Below are 13,889 nucleotides of genomic sequence, written 5' to 3'. Positions count from 1 at the left end.
AAAAATTTGGCTCTCAAAAGAACTTTCTTTTTTTTTCTTTCTTTTTTTTAAAATATATTTTATTGGTTTTGTACAGAGAAGAAGGGAGAGAGAGAGAGAGAGAGTTAGAAACATCGATGAAAGAGAGTCATCAATCAGCTGCCTCTTGCAAACCCCCTACTGGGGATATGCCCGCAACCAAGGTACATGCCCTTGACCGGAATCGAACCTGGGACCTTTCAGTCCCCAAGCCGACGCTCTATCCATTGAGCCAAACCGGTTTCGGCTCAAAAGAACTTTCAATCGTTGTACTGTTGGTATTTGCTCTGTTGACTAATGAGTTTGCCAACCACTGGCCCAGATGATCCTGACTCAGTTTACTCTCCCACACTGGCTGGTTATCCTCGGCCATACAAACTATCTGACTCCAGCCTCTGAGTTCTTTCTCTGGGCATAAGATAGAGGGAAACAAGGAACTACATCAACTCCCTGCCACAGATTCCAAAACCATAAGTGTTTACTGATAATTTATAATTAAAACTCTACATACTGATGACCTACTATGTGTTCAATATAGTGGGCGTGTGAGATTTAGAGGATGAATAACCAGAATTTACAGTTCTTTTTATGCATTACTTCATTTGATGCTGACAACAATTTCTGTGCGGTAGTTAGATGGATGCTATTATTTCAATGTATAACAAAACTGAGGCATAGAGTAGTTCACTAGTAATTTTCCCAGGGTTGCATAGCTAAAGGATGGGTCAGGATTCAAACTCAACTACTTTGACTCCAACTACTTTGTGCTCTTTTCAGGATGCTAAAAGTCATCTTTTCTCCTCTCAAAAAGATTATACTTAGTAGAAGAGATACACAAAAAAGTAATAAATATCATTTATAAGGAATATATAATGGCCATATTCTAATGAGCTTATCTCAGAACCATTAATGTTTGAGCCAAAAAGGTGAAATAGTCACAAAGATTCTTTTAAAAAAAAATATATTTTTACTGATTTCAGAGAAGAAGGGAGAGGGAGAAGGCGCTAGAAACATCAATGAAGAGAAAGAATCATTGATCAGCTGTCTCTTGCATGCCCCCTCCTGGGGATTGAGCCTGCAACCTGGGCATGTGCCCTGACTGGGAATCGAACTGTGACCTCCTTGTTCATAGGTTAATTCTCAACTACTGAGCTCCACCAGCCAGGCACAAAGATTCTTAAAGAAGATGCTTCCTTAGCATCCTTTGCCAAATACTTAGATAAATACTTAAACAATTATTACACTCTTTTGTAGCCTTCTGTTTATTTGCTTGCCTAACCAATCATGCTTTAATTGTCTTTGCATTTCAGCACTGTGCCTGATATAAAGTAGTATCTGTTTGAGTGAATCAAACAATCAGTAACTATAACCATGACCTTAACCTTCTTGAGATCTCTTTCTTCTTAGGATTGGATCTGAGTAGGGTTGGAACCCTGACACTCAGCTCCTGGGTGAGCTCTTTTTTCCTTAAATTGTCTTGTGGATGCCAGGCACTTGAACATTGCCATCACCAGTACTACCTGCCTACCACACCTTTCCCATCAGCACTTTAGCATGCTGACATATGCCATCTTAACTCTTCCCTCTTGAAACCATATGAGTAAACATCACAAGGAGAAATCTTGAGAGAAAACCCCCCATTTAGAAACAGAATACGTGATATGATTCCATCTATTTTAAAGTTAAAAAGGAGGCAAAGCAAATCTCTGCTGTTTGAAGTCAAGATGGTGGTTATCTCTGAGAAGGTGGAAGGAGCAAAAGGGAGAATTGTGGGGAGGGGAGCTGGTAATGCTCTATTTTTTGGCCTGTGTCTGTATGCAAATGTATTCATTTTATACATTGAGATGATACTTAGGGTTTGTACCGTTTTCTCTCTGTAGGTTAAATTTTAGTAAAACATATTAAAACAACAAAAACAAAACAAAACAAAATAATGACAATGACCTATACAGACCAAAATGTTCCGGTTATTTTTCTCTCTTCTACCGAATGTCCTGTAACTGTTCCCTGTGTGCACTTTGCTCAGGTTACGCTGGCTTGGCTATTCCTTGAGATGGTCAGGCCTGGTTCACTTGCAATCATCTTTGCCTGGAATGCGCTTCTCCCTGGTGTCCATGTGTCTCACTCTTTGTCTCCCTAGGTCTTTCATGCCAATAGTTCCTCTCAGACCTTCTGTGGCCACTCTTTCCTCATCACTAGCCCTTACCCTATGCACTCAGCTGCCTTTGAAATTGACTTTCTCCATCATACGTACTATCTAGCATACTTCATAATTTGTGTATTTGGTTTTATAAGTTCTTTTTTTCCTTCCACTAGAGCAGTGGTCAGCAAACTCATTAGTCAATAGAGCCAAATATCAACAGTACAACACTTGAAATTTCTTTTGAGAGCCAAATTAAAATATATATATATTTATTGATTTTTCACAGAGGGAGAGGGATAGAGAGCTAGAAACATAGATCAGCTGCCTCCTGCATGCCCCCCACCACCCCACTGGGGATGTGCCTGCAACCAAGGTACATGCCCTTGACCGGAAACGAACCTGGGACCCTTGGGTCCTCAGGCTGATGCTCTATCCACTGAGCCAAAACCATATTGTAGGTTTTGGCAAGAGAGCCAAATTTTTTAAACTTAAACTTCTTCTAATGCCACTTCTTCAAAATAGACTTGCCCAGGCCATGGTATTTTGTGGAAGAGCCACACTCAAGGGGCCAAAGAGTCGCATGTGGCTCGTGAGCCGCAGTTTGCCAACCACGGCAAGTAAGTTCCTTACTAGAGAGTAAGCTCCTAAAAAAAAAATAAATAAATAAAAAATAAAAAAAAGAATTGAATCCATCATACAGCAATATATATATATATATATATATATATATATATATATATATATATATATATATAAAATAAAACTCTACTTCAAACATCTTACTGAATGATAAAATTTTACAATCCCCATTAAACTGGCATTCATACAAGAATATCAGAAATCACTGGCACTGCTGAAACCAGTTTGGCTCAGTGGTTAGAGCGTCGGCCTGAGAACTGAAAGGTCCCGGGTTCGATTCCGGTCAAGGGCATATACCTTGGTTGTGGGCACATCCCCAGTAGGAGGTGTGCAAGAGGCAGCTGATGGATGATTCTCTCTCATCGATGTTTCTAACTCTCTATCCCTCTCTCTTTCTCTCTGTAAAAAATCAATAAAAGTATATTAAAAAAAAATAGAGAGTAAGCTCCATGAAAGCAAGAATTTTTGTTTGTCTTGTCCATTGTTGTGAGCCTATGAACAGTGCTTGGTACACAATAGGTATTCAATGCATATTTGTTGAGTGGAAGGACACATTGTCATCCCTTCTTCTGGAGGTTCTCTGTCGAGAATATGAAAGACCAATTCCTTTTTGTAAGAAGTCTGGGCATAACCTTTGGCTTAAAGACTCCCCAGGAACTGTTCCTCCCTCACCCAACATATTCTTTAAGGTTCATTTGTTTTTATAGATAGCAATTATTCATTTATTTAACAAATCGTTCATTCTTGTATTTACTCAGTTCTATGCCAGTTTAGTGAGTAAAGCCTCAGAAATTATGGAATTCAGACCATATTTATTAGATTCCTTTTATGTACCAATTTCTGGCCTAAAGACTGGGAATACAAATATGAATAAGGCATACTGGTCCTCTGGGCTGTGCATGTGGTAGAGGAACCGGACTGGTAGACAGAAGTTATGGTGCAGTGAGTTAGGCCTTGACCTAGGACAGAGCTTGCCTCCCCATTGTCCTTGAACCACTAATTGCACCCTGTGCACTCAATATCAAATACTTCTTTCTAGTTGTTATAATTACGAGATTGTCACCCCCTTTATTTCTTTTTTTTTAAAAAAATCTTTATTTGTTAATAGTATTATAGATGTACCTCCTTCTCTCCCCCCCCCCCCCCCAAACCTCCTTCAGGCCTTCACCACCTCTGTTTTCCCCCTTTCTATTCCGTAATCTTGAGGTAAGAATTATGTTTGTTATTTCTATATTCTTAACACTTAGCACAAAAAAATTATCTTGTTGATTCCAGAGAGAGTAAGGGATATATATATATATATATATATATATATATATATATATATGACGAGGGCAAATCATTGATTGGCTGTCTCCTGCATGCCACTATCTGGGGATTGAGCCCAAAACACAGGTATATGCTCTGACCAGAAATTATACCATATCTATCTGGTTCATAGGTCAATGCTCAACCACTGAGCCATGCTGGTTAATATTGATCTGATAGAGGTATGTGCTCCATGTGAGCACACATAGTGAGAATGGTGATCAGGAAGCGTTGGGGGTGTGCCAGCAAACATTTCACAGAGGAGGTACTTCAGTAGCAGGGTTTTGAATAAAAACCAGAGGTTCTCCATGATTTGATCATTTGTGATTCTTCCCAGAATGCCCTGCTTCTTATTTGTTCTTTTGTTTTCTTTGCCTGAAACACTCTTTCCCACCTTTTCCAGGAAGTGAGCTCCTATCGATCCTTCAAGGATGACTCAAATATTTCTTTCCCTCAGCTTATCTTTGTGGGAAATTTGGTACAGGATGTGAAGAAAGAAGTTTGTGGTGGGAGAATAGGAGAAGGGGGTAGGAGGAGAAGATGGTAGAATAGTTCTCTGTAGGTATAAGGGGGGTGGGGGGGAAGATTTGAGCCACTATGCTTAGAGAAGGTAAAGGTTAGAAGTTACTGCAAATGTCCAAGACTTTAGCCACAAGTATAGCTGCTTTGGGGTGGGGTACAGGTGATGTGGTGTGTCCCAGAGGGCACAAGGAGGCCCTTTTCTCTGCCTGTAACCAGCACTGATGCTTTGGGAATGTCCTGGGCCAGGATCCTTGTTGTGGATATTGATGTCCTTGGAGTAAGCAAGACAATGACGTTTACTCTGAGTGGCTCTGCTGGCAGCAGGTATGAAGGGCTAGGACCAGAAGAGAAGGTTGCGCATTGGAAAGACACCTTCTGACTGCACCTGAAGGCTGCTTGGGTGGCCCCTGGGGAGCATCCCTTTGGGGACCTTCGTAAGTCCCTGAGGGATCACTTAGAGCCTGAAGGTGATGCAGAGGTCCTGCCACTTTTCTGGCGAGGATGTCAAGTCAGCAGACCTTTGGGGTCTGTTTGTTGACATGTTTTATTCATTGGATGATGTGCTTCTGGGGACATGAATAATGTCTTACTCAGCTCTTTATGGTCCCAATACTTGACCCGGGGAACTCAGTGAATGCTAAGTAGACTGAGATTAGAATATGAAGTGTCTTAAATGATTACTGAATACTTTTTTGAAAAATATCAAGAAATATGGAGTATTTTTTAGAATTGGGAAAGTATAAAGAAAAGTGTTTTGGAAAGTAGAGGAAAAAGGTAGGACTGAGTTGATTAAAAAAAAAAAAAAAGGCAGAGAAACATAGAAACACACCTGAAACCTATATGTTCATATTGACCAATGTCATTCAAATAAATTTAACTAAAAAAAAAAAAAAAAAAGAAAAAACAGGGAAAAATCAGAGAATCTTTGGGGTTTCTAACCTAGGGGATTGGCTTAGGCCTGTCTACAGAGAAGAAGGATATAGTATGCTATTTTAGCTCAGCATGAAACAAGTTTAGAAGAAGAGTTGGGGCTGATTTCTCAAGAGATTTAATAAAGAGAAACATAGGACAGAATCTTAAGAATGATAAGGGAAAATGAAATTAGAATAACCCAAAGTTAAAGAAAGCAATGAAAACAATACTTGAAGGGAAATTTAAAGCTATACTTATAGCTATGTCAATATTAAAAAAGAAAAACATCTCAACTCAATAACCTAATTTGCACCATAGGATCTAGAAAAAGAACAAAATAAATTTAAAGCCTAACAGAAAGCAAACACTAAAGATTAGAGCAGAAATAACCAAAATAGAGAATGTAAAAGCAACAGAGAAAATCAACAAAACCAAAGTTCTTTTAAAAGATAAAACAGATTTGACATACATTTAGCTAGATTAATTAGGAAAATAATGGAGAATACTAAAATTACTAAATTAGGAATGAAAGAGTGGATATTACTGCAGACCTTATAGAAATAAAAATAAATTATAAGAGTATACTATGAAACAGACAAATTCCTAGAAACAAGCAAATTATACTTAAGAATAAATATAAAATCTGAGAGGACCTGTAACAACTACAGAGATTGAATCAGTAATCAAAGATATACTAGCAAAAAAAAAAAAAAAAAAAAAAGCCTAGGACCAAATGGCTTCACTGGTGAATTCGACCTATTATTTAAGGATCTAGAGGCCTGGTACCTGAAACTTGTGCACAGGTAAGGCCCCTAGGCCTGGCCAGTGATCAGGGCATTCTGGCTGCTGGCCAGGGCCTCCCCTCATTCCACACTGCCCCCTAGAGGTCAGCACATGTCATAGCAAGTGATCAAACTCCCAATCTCCTGGTCAAATTCCTCAGGGGACACTTCGCATATTAGCCTTTTATATATGTAAATAATTAATACCAACCCTTCCCAAACCCTTCCCCCAAAAAATAGAAGAGGAGAAAGCACTTTCTAATTCATCCTATGAGGGCAGCATTACCAAAGCCAAAGACATTCCCCTCCCCCAATAAAATTACCAACTAATATCTCTTATGAATATTGATGTAAAAATCCTCAACAAAGTACTAACAAACTCAATCCAGGAGCATTTAAAAGGATTATATTGTACATCATGACTAAGTGGAATTTATCTCAGTAATGCAAGAGTGGTTTAATTATGAATATTAATGCAATATATCACATTAAAAAAACTAAAGAAAAGAGACACGCCATTATTTTAATCAATATAGAAAAAGTACTTAACAAAATCCAAAACCATTTCACATTTAAGAATATAGGATTAGTAGAAAATGTTTTTACTTTGATAAAAGTCATTTTGAAAACCCACAGCTGCCGAAACTGGTTTGGCTCAGTGGATAGAGTGTCGCCCTTCAGACTGATAGGTCCCAAGTTTGATTCCGGTCAAGGGCATGTACCTTGGTTGCAGGCACATCCCCATTGGGGGGTGTGCAGGAGGCAGCTGATTGATGTTTCTCACTTTCCATCCCTCTCTCTTCCTCTCTGTAAAAACTCAATAAAAAAACAAAAAACCTAACATTCTAAAAATGTTAACATTCTACTTCTAGAAAGCTAACATTCTACTTAAGGATGAAAGGCCGAAAGCCTTCCACCAAAACCAGGCTAAGATAACAGTACCTGCTTTCACCACTTCTATTCAGCATTGTACTGAAAGTTCTAGCTAGAGCAATTAGGCAAGAAAAAGAAATAAAAGATATCTTAATTGAAAAGGAAGAAATGATATCTTAATTGAAAAAAGGAAGAAAAGTTATCTTAATTGAAAAGGATTTCCTTTCTTATCTTTTAGATAGAAAGTCCTAAGAATTCATACACAAAATATCATCAGAGCTAATCAATTACTTTATCCAAATTGAAGAATAGAAGATCAATATACAAAAATTAGTTATAGTTTTACACACTTACAATGAACATCTGAAAGGAAATTAAAATAGTTCCCTTTACAATAGCATCCAAAATAATAAAACATCTAGGAATAATTTAACCAAGGAGATGCAAGAGTTTATATCGAAAACTATAAAACATTGTTAAAAGAAATTAAGGAAAGAAATAGATGTAAAGACATCCTATGTTTATAGATCAGAAGACTTAATATTAAGATAGCAATACTACCCAAATCAATTTATAGTCTACAGATGCAACTCAATGTCTAACAAAATTCCAATGAGTCATTAATTTTTTTTCAGAAATAGAGAAGTCAATTCTCAAATTCATATGGAATTTCAAGGGGTCCCAAATAGCCAAAGCAAAACTGAAAAATAAAAATAAAATTGGAGAACTCACATTTCCCAACTTCAAAATTTACACAGCTACAGTAATCAAAATAGTGTGGTGCTGACTATAAAGGTAGATATATAGATGTCAACATGGAATTGAATTGAGAGTCCATAAATTAACCATATGTTTATGGACAATTAAATTTTTTTGTTAATCTTCACCTGAGGGTATTTTTTTTTCTATTGATTTTTAGAGAGAGTAGAAGCAGAGAATAAAGAGAGAGAAACATCAATGTGAGAGAGACACATCGATTGGTGGACTCCCATACATGCCCCAACCTGGGCAGGGGATCGAGCCTGCAATTGAGGTATGTGCCCTTGATCAGAATTTAACCCATGACCCCTCAGTCCAAGGGCCAAGACTACTAAGCAAAATAGATCAAGCTACAGCAATTAATTTTTGACAATAGTAGCAAGATCATTCTATGGGGAAAGAAGTTACTTCAACAAATGGTACTGGGACAATTAGACTACCTACATGCAAAAAATGAGGTTGGACCCTCTAACATAGACCTATATAAAAGTTAACTCAACATGTTTCAATGACCTAAACATAAGAGCTAAAATTATAAAACTCTTAGAAGAAAACATAAGTTTAAATTTCCCTGTCCTTGGTTTTGGCAATAGGTTTTTAGATATGATACCAAAAGCACAAGCAACAAAAGAAAAAAGTAGATAAATTGGACTTCATAAAAATTAAAAACTTCTGTTCATCAAAGGACATTATTAAGAACATGAAAAGACAACCTACAGAATGGGAGAAGATATTTGTAAATCATATATCTAAAAAGGTTTTAGTGTTCATATCATTTAAAGAATTCTTATAAGTTAACAATAAAAACACAAAAAATACAATTAAAAATGAGTGAAGGCCTTGAATAGATATTTCTCCAAAGAAGATATAAATTTAAGTGATCAATAAACCCATGCAAAGAAGCTCAACATTATTAGTCATTAGAGAAATGCAAATCAAAACACAATGAGATACCTTTACATCTACTAAAATGGTAGTAATGATAGTCAGAAATTTTTTTTTTGTAGAATATGGAGAAATTAGAACCTTGTACATTGCTGGTGGAAATATACACTGGTATAGCCAATATAGAAAACTATTTAGTGATTCCTCAAAAAAATTAAATATAGTATGACCCAGTAATACCATTCCTAGGTATATATCCAGAAGAATTGAAAACAGATATCAAACAAATACTTGTACACAAATCTACATAGCAGTGTTATTCAATAAGTAAAAAGGTGGAAACAATACAAATGTCTATCGATAGATGAATGGATAAATAAAATGTAGTAATACATATAATTAGATATTATTAAACAATAAAAAGAAATTACCGATAGATGATACAGCATGAACAAACCCTGTAGACCCTGTACTAAGTGAAAGAAGTCAGCTACAAAAGGCCACATACTCTATGATTTCACTTATATGAAATATCCAGAATACCTAAACCAATAGAGATGGAAAGCAGACTGGTATTTTTGGGGCGCTGGGGGGGGGGGGGGGGAGGGTAAATGTGGAGTGATTGCTTAACAAGTGCAGGGTTTCCTTTTTGAGGTGATGAAAATGTTTTGGAGTGACCTAAGTTAAGTGGTGGAGGAACAACAATGTGAATTTACAAAATGCCACTAAATTATACACTTTAAAATTATTGTTTTGTCTTTTATATTTCACATTAATTAAAAACAAACAAAGGAAAAAAGTCTGCCTTTGGGTAGAGACACACCTGATGCTAGATGTGGATGGAAAACTGAAAGGCATGGAGAGTGGGAGGTCACATGGGTACAGACGGCAGATTCTGAGAGGTGGAAAGACACAGCTGTCCCAGAGGACAATGACAAAAGGTAAAACAACACTGCCTGTAGTGAGCAAGAATAAACATTGAGGCCCTGACCAATGTGGCTCAGTTGGTTGGAGCATCATTCCATACACCAAAAAGGTCGTGGGTTCAATTCCGGGTCAGGGCACAAAACCAGGTTATGGGTTCGATCCCTGGTTCCGGTGAGTGCGGGAGGGACTTAACTAATCAATGTTTCTCACATTTATCTCTCCCTCTCCCTCTCTCTTTCTCAAATCAATTAAAAAAAAAAAAAAAAAAAAAAAAAAGAATAAACATTAGAAAGCATGGATAGTTGGTAAGTAGATGACCCAGCTCAGGGAAAGGAGAGTCATTGGATTACAATCTCTTAGCCTAAGAGCCAGCAAGTTTTTGACTCAAAACCACAGAATCATTTGGCCAGCCTCCATGGATTGGCTCTGCCTCCATTTCCCGCTACAGTTCTCCCCCGGGCAGCAGATATCTGTCTGTATCTGTTTCTTGCAAACACATTCGGAGCATTTGTTCCCAGGCTTCCCTTCCTCTAGTCCCAGGGTGACTTAAGTCCCATGAAATCTAGACCTTGCTACTCAAAGTGTGATCCTTAGAATAGGAAGGGTTCCCTGAAAGCTAAATCTTAGCCTCCTTCCCAGAATCAATATTATGATAAGATTGCCTTGCAATTTTTATGCATATTAACTAACATTTGATAAGCGGCCCTCCCCCCCCCCCTTTTCCCCCCCGCCCCCATTTAGAAAGAATAAGAGACAAAGGAGACTTGTTTTCCCCAAGGGCATGCTGGTGCCTGATTCCAGTTAAACGCATTTGGATGATCTCTCAACACCGTTTATCTTTCCGGATAAGTTTTCTAAAGGAATCAAGTTAGGGTGTTCCCCTTACGGTAGAGAATGTGGGCTGGCCCGCACCATCTTCCTTCCTGCTTGTTTTCAAGGTTGATTTAATCTTCCTCTCCTTAGCTGCTTCCTGTCCCTGAAACTATCACCATTTTTGGCTACCGGGCCAGAAATTTCACAGCCCCCACGCTGCATCATCCTTCTTCCTATACACCGTACTATTTCACTTATTTATCTTGTTTATCGTCTCTCTCCCCTGCTAAAATGTTTATTCGGTCTAGTGGGCGTGACTCAGTGGTTGAGCTGCGACCTATGAACCAGGAGGTTGCTATTTGATGCCCAGTCAGGTTGGGGTTGCTGGCTTAGTCCTCAGTGGTGGGCATGCAGGAGGCAGCCGATCAATGATTCTCTCTCATCCCTGATCACTGATGTTTCTCTCTCCCTTTCCCTTCCTCTCTGAAACCAATAAAAATATATTAAAAAAAAAATTAACTCCAAGAGGCAGAAATTGTTGTGGCTTTGTTCATGATGGATCTCCAGAAACTAGAACAGTGCCAGGCTTCCAGTAAGTGCTCAGTATTGGCTGACTTAATAAATTCACATTTTCCCTTATTCCTACGGCCAGCTATTTCTGCATGCCTGTGGGGACTCTTGCTTCTGTCCTTTTTTCTCTTGTGCTGCTGCCCTGTTTGTTCAACTGTCATTATTTCTCAGAACTATCACAATAGGCTGCCACCTGCTAATGAAATTTGGCAAATTATTGAAATTATCATAATTCCAGATGTAAAAATGGGAATGGTACAGACTCACAAAACTGTCACAGGCTTATGTACATATACACTGAGTGGCCAGATTATTATGAGCTCATAATAATCTGGCCACTCAGTGTGTGTGTGTGTGTGTGTGTGTGTGTGTGTGTGTGTGTGTTAGAGGCCTGGTGCATGAATTCTTGCATGGGTGGGGTCTAGCCAGCCTGGCCAGGGAAAGGAGACATGGGCGGTTAGCCGGCCTGCCTGCTGCTTGAGGGGACAATTTGCATATTAGCCTTTTATTATATAGGACATACACTGAGTGGCCAGATTAGTATACGTTCAGAGACCATAATAATCTGGCCACTCAGTGTATAAAGCATGTAAGTGCTCGGTCCCGTGCCTGTTAAACAGAATAGACACTCATCGAATATTAGCTCGAGGCTAGTTCTGGCTTAGCTCTCCTGCCTTGTGTCCTGCCTCATATGTCCCTTAACCCTATACTTTGGCTCCAATGGACCCCTTGTGGTGACCCAAATGTCACATACAACTTTGTTTTGCAGATAATGGACAGCAGGAAACAAGCAGGCAGGACCGCTAATTCTTTCTGCCATATAAGGTACTGCTGAACTACATACAGAGCCCCTGGTTTGCATCAAAGGAAGAACGAGCTGTAGAAAGCTTTTTATTCTTCATTTTTATAGCAAACAGAAACTAAGAGGACTATGTCTAATATTTTTTGTTGGGCTTAGAAATTTTGGCTAAATCGACTCATAGGTTTTCAATATATTAGATGAGAACAGCATCTCTAGGGAGGAAAGGTAATAGTAATGTAAATACGATTCATAACAGTAGCAACGCACAGGTTGAGAACCGCTGCTGTAAAGCCTAAGACTATCGGAAAACACAGATATTTACATTATGATTCATTAACAGTTAGCAAAATTACAGTCATGAAGTAGCAACAAAAATAATTTTATGGTTGGGGGTCACCACAACATGAGGAACTGTATTAAAGGGTTGCGGCGCAGAAAGGTTGAGAACCACTGCCTTAGATGCAGACACAACTTTAGTTATCCACTGAACCATTTAACATTGAGAGGAGGTAGCAGCTTATCAGATAGCACTGTGAGCCCCACCCCCACCCAGAACCTTGGCAGAGAGACAGACAACTATATATATATATGGTATTTAGCCTAAGCAAGCAGCACAAAACTAGGGAGTCACTCCGTGACAACATGGGTTTGCACAGACATTTACCTGAGCCAAGGCTGGAGAGAAGTTCGAGGAACTGGAGCAACCAGATCATGGTCTTAGCATTGGTGCTGGAGACTTGACACTAGTCAAAATGATGAAGCCTTAACTGAAAGTACTTCTTATGCAAAATTCTGCTTCCTCTTAGAGGCGTGGCCAAGTAGACAGCAGCGAGCAGAGCAAAGGACCCAGGACCCAAAGCCCTGGGTGCCTAATGAAATATGGTAGCAACCATTCTCAAGTAAAAACTGCTGTTTGAATTTTAACCCTTCTAGTCTGGCTCTTGCACCTGATTAAACATAGGATGGTTACCTCAGCTTCCAGGTGGAGACCTGGAGGATAAGGCAATTTTCCTGTGCCTGGGACTAGAACTGCAGGAGATTGATTCCCACTGGCTCAGTAGCTTCAGGGGTAGAAACTGTAGATAACCATTAGAGACTAACCGCTGAGCTCTGCTTCTGTGTTATCGCTATCGCAAGATAGGACAGCATTCCAATGTCCAGCAGGATGTGACTGGGAACCAACCCTGCGGGCTGTCCCCAGTCTTTAGAATTTAGAATTCAGAACAAAAGAAAATTCTTCTGGTTTAGACCTTTAAAAGGACTGCCTACACCTGCAACGGTGCAGTTGTGTGGAGTCCACCTGTGTGTGGTGCTCTTGCGGCCGCCCTGGCCAGTTTTTCAATAAATCCTTGCCTGCTTTTTTAAATAAATCATCAGCCTCCGGTGGTTTTATTTTGAATCCAGGGTTCGACCCCACAACACCTAGCAAAGGACAATTGTAAGATGGAACCTCCAGGTGACCTTTCCTAACCAGAGATAACATTTAGGCCTCAATGACATTTCGGGCCCAGAAAAGCAGGAACACCAGACAAGCAATGCGATGGCTGACATCAGGACAAGCTGCAACGAGAAAGGAGCCTGTGCTCTGGTGTTAACTCATTTCCTACCCTGAAAGCTGCTGAATATTCTATTGAAGTCTTCCCCTAGGATCTTCCCTAAAATCACCACCCTTACAACCAACCCTGAGGATGGAAGACCTAGTGATGAGGAGCATAAGATATTTTGGGGGCTAGCAATCTGAATTTGTCCCAGTAACCTGCTTTCTACTGCACTCTCTTGCTGGCCGATAACTCCCTTTGTGAAAGGAGGTAGGAGACTAGCAGCCGGACTCTGCACCTAGTTAATCAATGTCGCTAATGCACATTCCTGAAGTGACTGCCCCTTTCTTAATTATCTGGTCTCACAAGAGCTATTTACCCAAATACTCCCAATTTAC

General features: G+C 39.2%; 1 protein-coding gene across 10 annotated transcripts in view; it reads right to left on the bottom strand.

Annotated features, from left to right (window-relative positions):
- The window catches only part of SLAMF6 (SLAM family member 6), a 32,540-nt gene extending 19,832 nt beyond the window's left edge, over positions 1-12,708 (bottom strand). For all 10 annotated transcript variants that reach the window (XR_014793338.1, XR_014793339.1, XR_014793340.1 and 7 more), the window contains exon 1: positions 12,618-12,708. Coding sequence is in view for 7 of the 10 variants with exons in the window: in XM_084865911.1 (XP_084722037.1) it covers positions 12,618-12,666 (49 nt within the window). In the remaining 3 variants the exon portion in view is untranslated. The remainder of the gene's footprint in view (positions 1-12,617) is intronic.
- Between the last annotated feature and the right edge of the window lie 1,181 nt (positions 12,709-13,889).

The sequence above is a fragment of the Pipistrellus hanaki genome, assembly GCF_964339955.1.
Source record: "Pipistrellus hanaki genome assembly, chromosome: 18".
Lineage (NCBI taxonomy): Eukaryota > Metazoa > Chordata > Mammalia > Chiroptera > Vespertilionidae > Pipistrellus > Pipistrellus hanaki.
This window is presented reverse-complemented; position numbering and strand designations above follow the sequence as displayed.